This window comes from Ziziphus jujuba, chromosome 8, assembly GCF_031755915.1.
Source record: "Ziziphus jujuba cultivar Dongzao chromosome 8, ASM3175591v1".
NCBI classification, from domain to species: Eukaryota; Viridiplantae; Streptophyta; class Magnoliopsida; order Rosales; family Rhamnaceae; genus Ziziphus; species Ziziphus jujuba.
In genome coordinates, this window is record NC_083386.1 from 28546106 (window position 1) to 28560812 (window position 14707).

The 14707-nt window shown below is 30.8% G+C and overlaps 1 protein-coding gene across 11 annotated transcripts in view; it reads right to left on the reverse strand.

The window, feature by feature from the left end:
- Positions 1-1512: 1512 nt before the first annotated feature.
- Positions 1513-14707, reverse strand: part of LOC107421825 (serrate RNA effector molecule) — a 68013-nt gene continuing 54818 nt past the window's right edge. The window contains exons 1-11 of one of the 11 annotated variants that reach the window (XM_048469432.2): positions 6195-6368; positions 5781-5936; positions 5492-5614; positions 5208-5400; positions 4767-4824; positions 4181-4225; positions 4023-4070; positions 3754-3822; positions 2862-3671; positions 2726-2773; positions 1513-1745 (exon numbers count right to left, since the gene is read on the reverse strand). In XM_048469432.2, coding sequence (XP_048325389.1) covers positions 3344-3671; positions 3754-3822; positions 4023-4070; positions 4181-4225; positions 4767-4824; positions 5208-5400; positions 5492-5614; positions 5781-5936; positions 6195-6221 — 1047 coding nt within the window. In that variant the 5' untranslated portion in view covers positions 6222-6368 and the 3' untranslated portion in view covers positions 1513-1745; positions 2726-2773; positions 2862-3343. Of the gene's footprint in view, positions 1746-1839; positions 2782-2861; positions 3672-3753; positions 3823-4022; positions 4071-4180; positions 4226-4766; positions 4825-5207; positions 5401-5491; positions 5615-5780; positions 5937-6194; positions 6369-14707 lie in introns of those variants that run through there. The other 10 variants (XM_060819320.1, XM_048469429.2, XM_048469430.2 and 7 more) reach the window with 10 other exon arrangements.

Consider the following 14707-nt stretch of genomic DNA (forward strand, 5'->3'; position numbering starts at 1 on the left):
TTTTTTTTATAATCCAAACAGAAAAAAGAAAAAAATTATACCCCATTCTCATCATTCAAACAAATACAATCACACAACTTTCATCACAAATATATCTACAGGGACAGTCCAATAGTAAAAGCTGTAATTTTCCTAAACAATGATCTAAACTCGAATTCATTCACGCCTAATATATCTATAAATTCATCACAAAATTTACTACTAAGATTATTGTGATTGAAATTAGATTTTAAAAGGAATGGAAATGGTGACGAAGGAATGAATGGGAATAAGATTTAAAAGGAATGGGAATTGAAAATTGAAAATTAAATTATTTAAGAAAATATATACAACGAGCCAAAAGGGGATTAAATGATATGGATTTAATTAATAAACTGCTCACACATACATTTGAAGATTTTAAATTTGAGATGTAAGTGGAGGAACTATTATAAATATAGTGGAAATATTATTGTAAATGACGAAAAAAAAAGAAGCCAAAAAAGGAAAACTAATATATATATATATGTCACCAGTTTATATAGCAATGATCCCATATCTGGAATGGGAATGCTGACGGAATAAGGAATGGGAATAAGATTAAAAAGGAATGGGAATTGAAAATTGAAAATTAAATTACTTAAAAAATTATATACAACAAGCCAAATTAAATGATGTGAACTTAATTGATAAATTGCTCACATCCACATATGAAGATTTTAAATTTGAGATACCTAAGTGGAGGAATTATTATAAATGTAGTGGAAATATTATTGCACATGACCCCCCCCAAAAAAAAAAAAAAAAAAAAAAAAAAAAAACCCCAAAAAAGGGAAACCAATATATGTATATATACATATATGTTTTCACCACTTTATATAGTAATGATCCCATATCTATAAAGCATATCTATTTGGCAACTTAAATTTGTTAAACATAAAAAGAAATCGTACCAAATATGGTACTGTATTATTGGAGGTTTTTCATCAGATGCCAATCGCATACAAAGTGCGTACCTTTTTTCTTTATTTATTTATTATTATTCCTTTGGACAATAAGAAGATAAATTGCGTACGTTTGAGTTTTAATTTCAAATCTCAATTAAGTGAGGGGCTGCTAGAACAAACAAAATAAATAAATAAGCCTTTCAAAACACACCGAACAATGGCCTATGACCTGTGACTCATATTTTGGGGAGTTTATTAAGCTGGTTTCGTTTGGTCTCCATTTAAATTATGCCATTATGGGTCAAATTTGTATTCGGTTACGTATCTATTTGGGCTTACTTTGGAGATGGAGAAATTAACCGCCAAGCATTGTCAACATTTTGATACTCCAAAAAAAAAAAAAAAAAAAGAAAAAAAAAAGAGACAACGTATTGTTAAACTTTTCCTTTTCTTTTGGAATATCTTAGCTCTAAAACTTAAATTCAGAAAACAACCTCTTCCATAGTCGGTGAGCGTAGATCCAATGCAGTAAAATGACCAAAAATATAAACGAACAATTTACCAAAAAAATAAAAAAATAAAAAAATAAAAAAACAAAAACCACATATTCAAATATGGAAATTCATAGTTTGTTGATGACGATGACAACAAAAGTTTGCCATATAGAAAAATTGTTTAAACCTAAATACAAAAATTGTTTGAACCTAAATACACCTTAAACAAGTTAAAAGTGAACCTAAATACGTACACCTTACGTAAGTCAAAAATGAATCTCAACAATTCCATCCTGCCAGACCTTGATACTACTGTTTTGCTCATCTGCATAATAATAATAATAAAGCTATATCCTAAGGATTGAAGTTTAAAAGAACATGTATCATATCATAAAAAAATTAAACTAAAAGAATATGGCTAAAATCAAATCATGGTATCAAAAGATAATATTGGAACTAAAGTACATAATAAAACTGTAGTTAAAGGGAAAGCATAAATGAAAATAGCAGCTTCTCAAATAAAAGATAACTACTTTTCAACAAGAATAAATAAACAAATAAAAGGTAACTACAAATACACAATGATACATCTTAAAACACAACAAAATGGAGGGGGTTTATTATGCCTATGCATGACTGCTGCACATTTTACCATATCCTGTGAAGCTAGAATTTGATGCATTTAGGAATGGGCTGCTGCTAATATTATCGAGGGAAGAGCTTCTCTTTATGCCAAAAAAAGAGGTTCCCTTTAAATAAAATTTTCCCAGTTGCATAAATTTGCATAAGAAGAGAAATCATCTGCTACTGTTAAAGGGTGTTGGCACAAAGATTTCAATATATGCAAGTCTTAGGGTTAGTAAAACTCTTTTAGTGAAGCTTTGGGGGTTTCTATCTAGGTCTCAAATTCTTAAGTTTGCTTGGTCCAATGTCTATAATCTGTTACTTGCTAAAGTTGATTCACCACAAATTATATCTCTCGGTCAGCAGGCTCCTAATGCTAATCACCCCTTAGGAACTGCCAACATCTCATGAACAAGGATCGGAAAGCTTATCAATACAGTGAGAAATGAATAAGAGATCCATGCCAATACATAAACCATCTTCCAGATTTTCATGCCACTGGGGAAAAAAATCTCTTAAATCTTGGCTGCCCATTCAATCAAAATAAAAATTAAGGAACCTCTTAATTTGCAAGACCCAACTTACCAAAACTAAAAACGAGAGAAATAAGAGATAAATCAGACAGACTACCTTTTTTTCCTTAGAAGCTCAGAGCAGACTGTAATTGTAAATGTAATTTACCTATGGTTGCTGCTTGTCAGGGGTCCCACCATGAGCTACCACGAGCGTCTGGATCACTGAAAAGATATCAATATGGTTAACAATTCAGGGTTAAATTCCTACTAAAAGTTCCAGTGAACAAACACTTTGAACTTACCTCATGTAGTTATGGAGATATACTTTCTCATGCAATAATGAAGTGAGCTTCTCCTCAACTTCTGGGTGTTCTAGCATCAGATGTTTACATGCGTCTTCAGCACAATGGAAAAGTTCTGTACAAGCATCAGCAACACAACCAAACATCCATCCTTTGTTTTCATCATATATTTTTTTCACACATTTACATCTATAAAAAGCCTCAATATCTGCAGCATCTAGTTTCTGTTTCATTATCAGAGGTTTCCAGGGATGAGTCAACAAATTAGAGCGCATCCTTTTAAACTTCCTTCTAGGTCCCCTCCTCCTTATATGTACCCAGCGATTAGTCAACCTTTTATACCAAAATGAATGAAGTTTATGAAGCCACTCGTCCCCAGACTCAATGGTCTCTCCATGATCATTATCATCTGGCCTCACATGCCTAAAACCTTCAGGATAATAAGTTTCAATCATCCCATAATAATTTACACCATGGATGCGCTAAAGATATGTAAGAAGTGTGTCCAGAAGTTGAGTACCATATAGGACCCTCTCAGTTGCTAAACATTTGATAACAAGAATTTGAAATGTAGATTCACTATTAAGTTCTCTATAGTAGTTAATATTGCACAAAAAATTGTTTTCAATCCCTTTCTCCCAGTCAAGTTTTCGTACAAGGGCACTAGCTAGTCCAATATCCCTGTGTATTTGTATAGGCAAACAACTGACAGGGTGAGCTTTTGGCGCAGCTGCAAAATGAAGCTCCATTCTTATTCCAGCACCATCTGCTGCTTTATCATCGCCATTTGAATAGAATGCAGTGGGACTCCTACATTACAAAAATGTGATAATTACAAAAGCTCAAATTTGACGGAGATACTAAAAGAGATGAAGGGGAAAAAAAACCATACAAGCCTAGTATTCCGTTTCTTAGATCGAAGAAAAAACATGATGCAAACAGCCGAGCGCGTCTTTTTCTACTGTAAAGATCATATACCAAACAAATAACGATAAAGATTACAGACCAATTAAATTCTTAAATAAGTTTAAGCATTATTTTATCACTGAAAGCAAGTGAGACAAGCTCTCCCTGCCCTCACTTTCCCACTTATCTCTATTAACACCATAATAAAGTAACAACAATAATAGTCATCGTCAATCTTCAAACAATTGATCTCACCGTCCAAAAATTTGAAGTAATTGTGTAGGATTATATCGAATTTTCAACCTTCATCGACATATAAGTCAAAGTTAGAAAACTGAAAGGGGAAAAGAAAAATATATATGGACCTGATAAACCAAAAACAAAGAACAGATTAACATAACCAAAGATAGTATCAATTCTCACGCTCATGAGCTTTGAAAAAAGCACACTTATGAGGCCTGTAAGATCATTTGCGTCATAATATATCAGTAAAATAACCATACCAAAAAAAGCCTCTAAATAAAATGTAATCTCTCTCTCTCTCTCTTCTTCAGAGTTTTGGTAATACATATGCCCATGCTCCTGAACAGTGTATAACCCTAACATAGAAAAGAAAGAAAAAGACAAACATGCATAGCAAAGTACCAATTCAAAAGAACCAACCCAATCCTTTCAAGTCCGTCCAAAGAAATGAAAACGGTGGACTATATAGTCCATGGACTAAGCACAAATAAACTTAAGAGTCCTCTATTTTTAAATCTTTCCGAAGCATATTAAACCTCTTTTTGTACAAACCCAGAAGCAAACAAGATAAGTAATTTACATGCAGATTTACCAAATCTTTGCTCACATCTATTAAGATAAACAGATGATATATCACATATTTTATGATCCAAATGAAAGGTAATTATCCTCTGTTTCATCCATATACAACCTCAATGATGGCAATTGTATTTACTTTTATAAATAACCAAAAGACAAGAATACATAAAAGCTAACCTTCCTGCACTCCTTTTAGTGGATGAATCAGCATCACCCCCAAGGATTGATTCTAACTCTGCCAACAAATAACTCCACATGAAGGATATAGATTGAAAACAGTGTCAGAGGCCAATATACATAGGCCGTGTTACATTTACAGCACATAAAATTACATATAAAACAATAAACGAGAGATCATTTTATATAGTCCAATCACCTTTTATAAGCCAATTTGTCAAATTTCATAACACAAACAAGCTTCAAACTTCTAGGATCTAATATTAGAAATAAATGATAGCAATTTTATCTTGTTGAAGAGATTAAACACACCAATTATACACAGAACACAAAAGAACAACTAATTAAAAGGACGTTGTAGAAATTCCACATGCAGGTGTGAAAAGAGAGAGAAAACAGTAAATAATAGTCTACTTATGTTTGGATGGAAAACTAAATTACCTTTTATTTTATAATAGTAGATAGCATCCCTGAAAATATCCAATTTCTGAGAACCATCCACGTATTGATGCACTATAGCTTCCTTAAAAAATGTCTGATCTCCAACCAATGTTTCCAATGTCAAATAGAACACCATATCATTCGCAAACTGCGAATTAGCTTTGACAATATTCTTGAGTGTTACATTTTCACTCTGAAAGATGCGAATGAGGTTTCCATTACTAGGAAAAATATCAATCTACTTTCAATATATCAACAAAATCGTAACGAATCAAATTATCTACCGTCCGTTTGTTATGCTCTTCGACGGCATACTTGGCAGCCTTTTCAGTGTATTTATCATTGACTCGACATGGCCCGATGCCACCCATGATTGAGGAAGTTAGACCCGGAAACGAAATGAAACCCTAATGTTGATAGAAATTCGCATAAAACCATAAAACCATATGTTCTATGCCAGCAAAATATAAAAGCAAAAGCAGAAACCATAAAAAAATAAAATAAAATAAAATAACACATTAAAGAGACAAAGATTTAATTAATACGAAGTGATCACAAATATAAAAATAATACCTCGGATCCTTCCACAATATCAGCATATCTATCATAACGCTCCCTAAAACTGCCGCGATCAGCATGTGACAACGGCGCTTCCAGTTGCTTCGTAGCAATTTTAATACCTCTCTCAGCGATTGATTTATCTCCATTAAAAGTCTTAGAAATCATATCCTATTTTTGAGAGAAATTTGCATCACATGCCATATTTTATAAAAGCAAAAATAGAGACCAGAAAATAAATAAATAACACATGAAAGAAACAAGATTTCATTAAAATACAAAGAGATAAACAAGCGCACGCAACACCAAAAAAAAAAAAACCCACTGTGTTTTCCCAAACCCAGAGAGCAGAGAAAACTCCTTCTTTAATATGGTTTATATATATAGAATAAATAAAAATACCGCAAGTCTTGCATTGCTAAAAATTACCGGCTTCGTCTTAGGATCGGATTCCATAACTTCTGGCCGAGGCTTGAACAATTTTTCTTCTGTTGAATGCGTATCTGTCCGCCAAAACGTGAACACTTTGTTTTACCAGGGTTTTGGGAATTTAAAAACGAATGGGATTTGAGGTTTTGGCCTTGCCCATATATATACCTTTGGAATTTATGGATTTGTTTTCTTTGACCCCTCACTTCTACATTTCCGTTATAAATATTTTTACTCAAGGACCAAGGTATTGTTAAATACGTCAAATGAAAATAAATTTTCTCATATATATATGTGTGTGTGTGTGTATATGTGTATATATATATATATATTGAATTAGATTAATTCTATTTTTCTTTTATAATTATTCAAATGTAAGTATTAGAGAATTTATTTATTTAGCCAAATGGAATAGAACACCCATAAAAATCAAATATTAAAAATATGTATGATCAAATTAAAAGAGTACATTAATAAAAGAAATAAAAAAATCATTAATTAAAAATAACTAGAAAATGAATAAAACCAAATGGAATGCCAAAAGTTCCTACAAATGTTAACTAGATTACACATTTATAATAAGTTTTGTGAAAATTATTAAGTAATAAATAGAAAATATGAATACTTATCACTAATCACTTATTTTTGAAAGTTACCATCTATCAACTTAACATATAACTACACTATTATATAATAATTTAATTAAGTAAGTCTAAAATTAAAATAATGTCCTATATTTAATTAATAGAGTCTTTTTTTAAGACTAATAAATGCTTAAAAATTTAATATAATGTATATAGAAAAGTTAGGCCTTTGATTAGGTAGCTAAATATATATTTAAATGAATTTTTTTCTTAATTATCATAAAAGTACTCTACCTATTTTTAGAAAATAACAAATTTAAATTTAAAAGCGTGCCACCCAGGCCAAAATGTGGCTACGCCATTGTCCCTCCATAATCTTCTTCTACGATGAAGTTAACATAATTTACAAGTCTCTTCATTTTTAAAATCTTGTCCTTGAAAGATTTTCAATGAATCCAGTTTGTACAAAAATTTTGTTACTTTTATTTTTCTTGTTTGCTTTCTTTTTACCCTCTCTTTGCTCTCCTCTAATATATCTCGTCACCATTGTTTTATATCTTACTTGATCAAACTTGTTTGAAAGAAAATGATTAGAAAGTGACTTTATTGATGGGTTACTTATAAAAAGGTTATTCTCATTATCGATCCAAAAAATCAACCATAAAAATTGTCTCCTCTTTCGCTACCCAAAAACTTAGGGCATTGGCTCACAAATTAAGAGAGAAACATTGTCAAGAGGCCTTGGGACACTAGTGTAACCCAGATCTTTCACCGATTAATTCATAATAGGACATTTGAACTTTCAATAAAAATTAAAAAAAGTTAATAAAATAGACATATAAAATACGTTGTTGTATCTAGTACAGATATGTGTATGAATGGCATAATAACTATTACATTTATTTTTATTGATTTTGATTTTTTTTAAGTATCTATTGGTTTTTAGTTTTTGCATTCTTTCTTTTAGGCTTGTTTCGAGATTAAAATTTATTAGGAGTTAGTTTTTTGGAAATTAGTTAGTTTTCTTCTTATAACATTTGATTACTATTAAAAATATTTAAATTTGAGAGTAATAATTCAAATTTTATATGTATTTTTAAAATAACACATTTTTTTATTAGAATAACTTTCTTTGCATAAAAATGCTAGATGGACATAAAAGACGTAGTTGAATGCCACGTGGGAAGCTATCGTTGGTGATTGGTGGTGGGTGGCGACAATCTCCACTCTTCAATCCAATCCACTACACTCTCTCTCACCTTTTCTACACTTCACAATCACAATTTTTTTTTTTTTTAAGTCTTGTATCACATCACACCACACATATCAAAAATAACACAGTTTTTTTTTATATGTATTGTTCCTCTGTCACCTTAAAAGTGTCGTCCATACAGTTGATGAAATTATCAATACGCTTCAATACAAGCCAATTGTTTGTGGAATAACTAATTTGACCAGTTCCTTTAACGAATGGACTACTTAGGACATTTATGAGAAAAACAAAGATTGTTCAGAAATAGACAAAGAAGAATCGAAACCATGCTATGGTGCTCATGGGGTATGGGATTGATACAAGAACTTAAATGAACCCAGAGACTATTGGACAATCAAAAATTCATTTGGTCCGCTATGGGGATATAATAGATATGGCAAGATATTCCAGGACGAGCTTATTTATAATATACCACTAAACCATCCAGATTTAGACAGCACGTACTGTATGGTAACCTACAATTTTGAGTTTCATTAATTATTATTTTTATTTATTTTTCCCTTTTTTCAATGTGGTACCCAATCATGCAAAAGACGATGTTAAGTAGCAGTAAGTCTGAGTATCTATACTTTAGCACTGTGTATGTAGTAGAACATTTTGGTTCACAATCTCTTAATCAAGGCCTAACTCTCATCAATAACACATAAAATTATGATTAAAAGTATCTAATATTACATTTACAATGTCTATCATTGTATTGATCATAGCATTTAAAAATGTTATGAAATCTAATTGACATAACATTTTTAAATATTATAAAAGGTATTTAATATTACATTTACAAGTGCTATGAAATCTACCACATAATATTTAAAATTGCTATTAAATTAAATTAACATAGCGCTTACAAATGCTATATAATGTTTATAATTGCTATTAAAATAACATAATAACATAGGACAAATGCTATTAAATGGTTATATATAGCATTTAGCATAACACTTCAAAAATACTATGAAAGAGTAAGATTTTTTTATAGCGTGGGACTTTTTATCGCATAGGCTATCATAGCATTTTTGAAAATGCAATAATATATATTTTATAGCATTAATCACACGCTATAAAAAACAATATATGTTGTCGCATGTTAACAATTATATTGATAAATTTTGTCATTTATTGCAGATTACTTTGCATATAGAGGAATATGAATTTTGTAAATTATATATATATATATATTGTATTAAATTACTAACAAGTCCTTAAATTTAAGTTGATAGAAAGTGAGTAAACGAACAACGTGCAAATATGAAGTAAAAGCAGAATCTAGTAAGGTCTCATTTATATATTGAGGCACCGTGTTAAGCAACAGGTAACCCCAAAAACTCAGTTAACCCAAAAAACCATTTCAAAACATGAAGCTTGACAATTGGCTATGATATCCCCAATCTCACCTACAACCTTTGGCATATAAAATTTATAAGAAATCAATAGAAATTTAAAACAATCAAGAGATCTTAACATACCAAAGGAAGATAATACGTCCCACAAAAATTAAATCTAACTTATTACATAAAGAAGAAAAAAATTGTTATTCATTAGAGGAGGTGTCTATATTTACTTCCATGTGAATTAAAAATATTTCCTACTTTCATTTTCTCACTTTAGGAACAACTCATAAGCAAGCAACAATTTACACATTATTCTTTCTTCCATACCACTATCCAACTTCACTTTATTATTTCAAATAAGTATAGCCTATGTAAACCCAACACTACCATAGGAAAAAGGTTAACTTGCATTTCACTCTTTATCCCACTGTAGCCTTTATCATTCAGCTTCTGCAAGACAGTTACACAAGGCTATAAGGTAGCAGGGTCTTCCAAAACAAAACCATCCAACTGGAAAAGCAAAAAATAAGAAAAAGTTTGAAGACAAGATAAAATGTTTTGTACTTGTCACCAACTTATAATAATTATAAGTAAAGATAGAAGTGAGAATTAGTACTAAAGACAGATTGGATAACAATCCATACAAGTTTCAAAGACTTCTTACTTCCAAAACCTTCAATAAATGATCATCAAAGATATGTACATTAAATGAGTTGGGCATAGCACCACTCTAGGAGAGGCAAAAACATAATTTTTTGGTAAACACCAGAATATGAGATAAACTATGCGCATGGTTAAACAAACACAACATTTAGAAGATTCATCAACTTACCTTCAATGAAGGCATAGTATCTTAGCTTCAATTTTTGACAAATTCTGATAGCATCTTTCTAGAAGCTCACATAACAATGACTCTGTCCACTCCTTTGAGTAAACACAGTACCATCAGTTGCCAAAAACAACAACGCCATTTAAATTTTGTCAAGGAAAGTTTTTAAACAAAATTATAATGGAGAAAAAACCGTTTTGCAAACCTAGACAGTGAAATTGAAAAATGAAAGAGCAAATCACAATGTAGCAAAAACCTTTGCATAATCAGATTGCTTTAGAAAAGAACTCAAAATGGAAGCAAAAGTCTTTTCTCTTGTAGGTTGATCAAACCTGAACAAAAAATATATAAAAAACTGGTAATTGAAAATCAAAGGAAACAAAAATTCCAGATCCCACCACATCTGATGAGATGTGTATCACACACCATAATTGGGCCATGGATGCCTATTATAAAAATATTAGGTAATCTTATACTATCTATTGTCAGTAGTACTGCTGAGAGGTATAATAAATTAGGTAAAATCCATGAACACTCCATACATAGAAAGCAATTATAAAAACAAACTATCATATAGTGGTGTTTGCCTAAGACATATAATTAAAATGAACTTAATCCGATGGGTCACAACATAGAGAGTTTTAACAGAGAAATTGAAAAAAGCAGCAATTCACTTGAAACATGTCAGTTTTTCCATCCTAAATGGACGAGAAATATGAACAATAGACAAAAAAATTTGTGAACAAGATATAGAATAACAATAAGGCACCTTGCACATTGTAAGAAATATCATGTAGCGATGTTTGCACATTGCATTCCCAGTTGGCATTCTAGATGGACAACAAGGCCTCTTGAGCAAATGCTACAATCGCTTCATTTTCTAAGGTCAAATATTCTTCCAAAAATGCACAGTGTAATGGATTCCCTTGTATCAAATAACATGCCATACTACTTCTGTGTGCTAGCTCACCGAGGACATTAATAGCAATCTTTCTCATAATATCATCCCTACAAATAGAATTATCAGTAAACAACAAACAGTACATTTTTATTCATAAAAAAAAAATAGTAAATAACAAGAAAGACTCACATGTCTCCCTTTGAGTATATGTTGTTCAAAAAATTGAAGAATATGAGTTGCATAGCCAGTCAAAACATGGATTTTTTGACAATCTTTTAAGCCACGCAAAAACCCGAAATATGCCTCTAAAATTCCATTCTCATAGAATTTATGAGATTTTACATATTATCATCAGCACAAAATTATTATTCTATTAATTTTGCTTCAAATTGAAGCACTTTCATGGCTTTTGATAAATACATTTCAAATTGCATTCCTATTAACAATGCTATTTGATCAAAATAGGAGAATATGAGAGACTTAGTAGAGCTTTGAAAATCATTGCTTGATAAAGTTTTGAGAAACCGATTCATGATACATTCACAATAAGGAAAAATGTTACATATCAATAATCTAGCTATGACTAATGCAAAACCAGCTATGATAGTAAAAGCTTAGCATTTCTCAACACTCAAAAGACCCATCTCAATACACTTTTGAAATTTTGGAATGTGATTTCCAAAATATGAGCTTGATTTTCCACATATAAGGGCTTGAATAACAAGAATGATTTACTTATACACTGTGACATTAATACCACCAATATTATTCATTGCTAAACTACATACATTGTGCCAAACCTGGACAAAAATACAGAGAGTATTACAGGCTTTCTCAGCAACATTTGGGGAACCATCCACCATCTAGGACATAACAACTTGGATTATTAATTTGCCTTTTAGCTGGGTAAGTGTCTTTAATTCCTCAGTCAAAAGTAAAAATTCAAAAATTTTACTCAGGAACCACAAAATGGGGACCTTCAGCTATTTTTTGATTTGCTATTGTTGTAATGAAAAGTGTTGGTAATAGATTACGCAGCAAAGCTTTCTCAACATTGGCTGAAGAATCCTCCAAGATGGCTGGAAACTCCAAAATGGAGCCAAAAGCATAACAAGCTGCCTATCAATAGCAGACAAATTTCAAAAAGGCATGCAAGCAGTAGCAACTGAGGTAGTGGTAGACCCAGCATAGGTATTAAAACCCATTCCAAAGCATTTTTTTATCTATGCACAGAATACTATAGCAAGACAAGCAACGTAAATTATTTAACAAGAGAAAAAAAAAAAAGAGCAAGCAAATATTAAAATCCGTCGATCTTATGTAAATATAGTACAACCCACATTGTCTGATTTTTCACAGAAAGGCAATGGCCAAACGAAGCGAGCTCACTTTAGGGTCCAACATTCTCCTAAGTCCAACCCATTAGGGTTTTCTTTATTTGTTCTTTAAGTTTAATTAATGGCTAGATTTATTTTGTAGGAAGTTGCTTTGTAAAAAAGGAAATTTTAGAACTTTATAAATAGGTATCTACTTTTTCAATCTTGTATCACATCCCATTATATAGATCAGAGATAATACAATTTTTTTAGAGACTCCAGAGATAGTTTATAGATAAGTTTTTTTGTATATTAATTTCAGAAAAAATAATACATTTTTTTCATCTCAATATTTTTTGTGTTTTATCTTTCTTTATTTTTCTATGTTGGTTTTTGTATGTTTTTCGTGGTAGAAGGATGACAACACCCACAAAATCACAAGTTTTTGGTGCAGTGGCTATCGGGAATCCGAGGGTGTATTGCGGCACTTAGAAAAAAGTTAAAATACAATGATTTTCCATACAGCATGTATCAAATGTATCTAGTTTTTCAGTCTTATATCACATCACATCATACAGATCAAAGATAACACCGATTGTTGAAAACTCTAGAGAGAGTTTTTAGAAAAGTTTTTTTGTGTATTAATTTTAAAGAGAATAATACATCTTTTTTTTTTCAATATTTTTTGTGTTTTATCTTTCTTTATCTTTTTATGTTGCTTTTGTGTGTTTTTCATGATTGAAGAATCATACACCTACAAAATCGCAATTTTTTGGTGCAGTGGCTATCTTAAACCTGAAAGTGTATTGCGCACCTTACCAGGAGAAAAAGTTAAAATTCGATGATCTTCCGTACCGCATGTGGTATCTAGTTTTTCAGTCTTGTATCACATTACATCACATAGATCAAAGATAATGCAATTTTTTAAAATATTCTAGAGAAAGGTTTTAGAGAAGTTTTTTTGTATATTAATTTCAGAGAGATTAATACATCTTTTTCTTTTCAATTTTCTTTTTTGTGTTTTATCTTTCTTTATTTTTTTGTATTGGTTTTTTGTGTTTTTCGTGATCGGGGGATCACAACACCTACAAAATTGCTAGTTTTTGGTGCAGTGACTATAGTGAATTGGAGGGTGTATTGAGTAACTTTCTAGGAGAAGAAGTTAAAATATAATGATTTTCTGTACTGCATGTGTAATAAATATCTAGTTTTTTAGTCTTGTATCAAATCACATCACATAAATTAGAGATAACACAGTTTTTTATCATCTATTTGTTGCTTTAAGGCTCTTATTAACTGTTCTATAAACTTAACAGTATCGAGCATCTCCATACAGTTGATGAAATTATCAATGCGCTTCCATACAGGCCAATTGTTTATGGAATTACTAATTTGACCAGCTCATTCAACGAGTGAACTACCTGGGACATTTATGCGAGAAATAAAGAGGGTTCAGAAATAGACAAAAAAAATGCACGTCGAAACCATGCTATGGTGCTCTTTGGGTATGGAACAGACTACTAGAACTTAAATGAGCCCATAGAATATTGGACGGTCAAGAATTCCTTTGGTCCGCTATGGGGATGTAATGGATATGGCAAGATATTACAAGATGAGCTTATTTATGATATACCACTAAACCATTTAGGTTTAGACAGCAGGTACTGTATGGTAGCCTACAATTTTGAGCTTCATTAGTTATTATTTTTCTTATTTATTTTTCTCTTTTTTCAATGTGGCACCCAATTATGTAGAAGACAATGTTAACTAGCAGTGAGTATGAGTATCTATACTTTAGCACTGTGTACGTAGCAGAGCATTTTGATTCTCAATATATTAATCAAGACCTAACTCTCATCAATAACACATATAGTTATGATTCAAAGTACCTAATATTACATTTACAAGGTCTATCATTGTATTGATCAGATCATTTAAAAATGTTATGAAATCTACTTGACATAATATTTTTAAATATTATAAAATATATTTAATATCACATTTGCAAGTGCTATAAAATCCATCAAACATAGCATTTAAAGTTGCTATTAAATTAAATTAACATAAATCTTACAAATGCTATTACTGTACTAGTCATAATGTTTATAGTTGCTATTAAAATAACATAATAACATAGGACAAATACTATTAAATGGTTATTTATAGCATTTAGTATAACAGTTCAAAAATGTTATGAAAGAGTAAAATTTTTTATAGCGTGGGCTGTTATAGCATTTTTGACATTTTTGAAAATGTAATAATATATCTTTTATAGCATT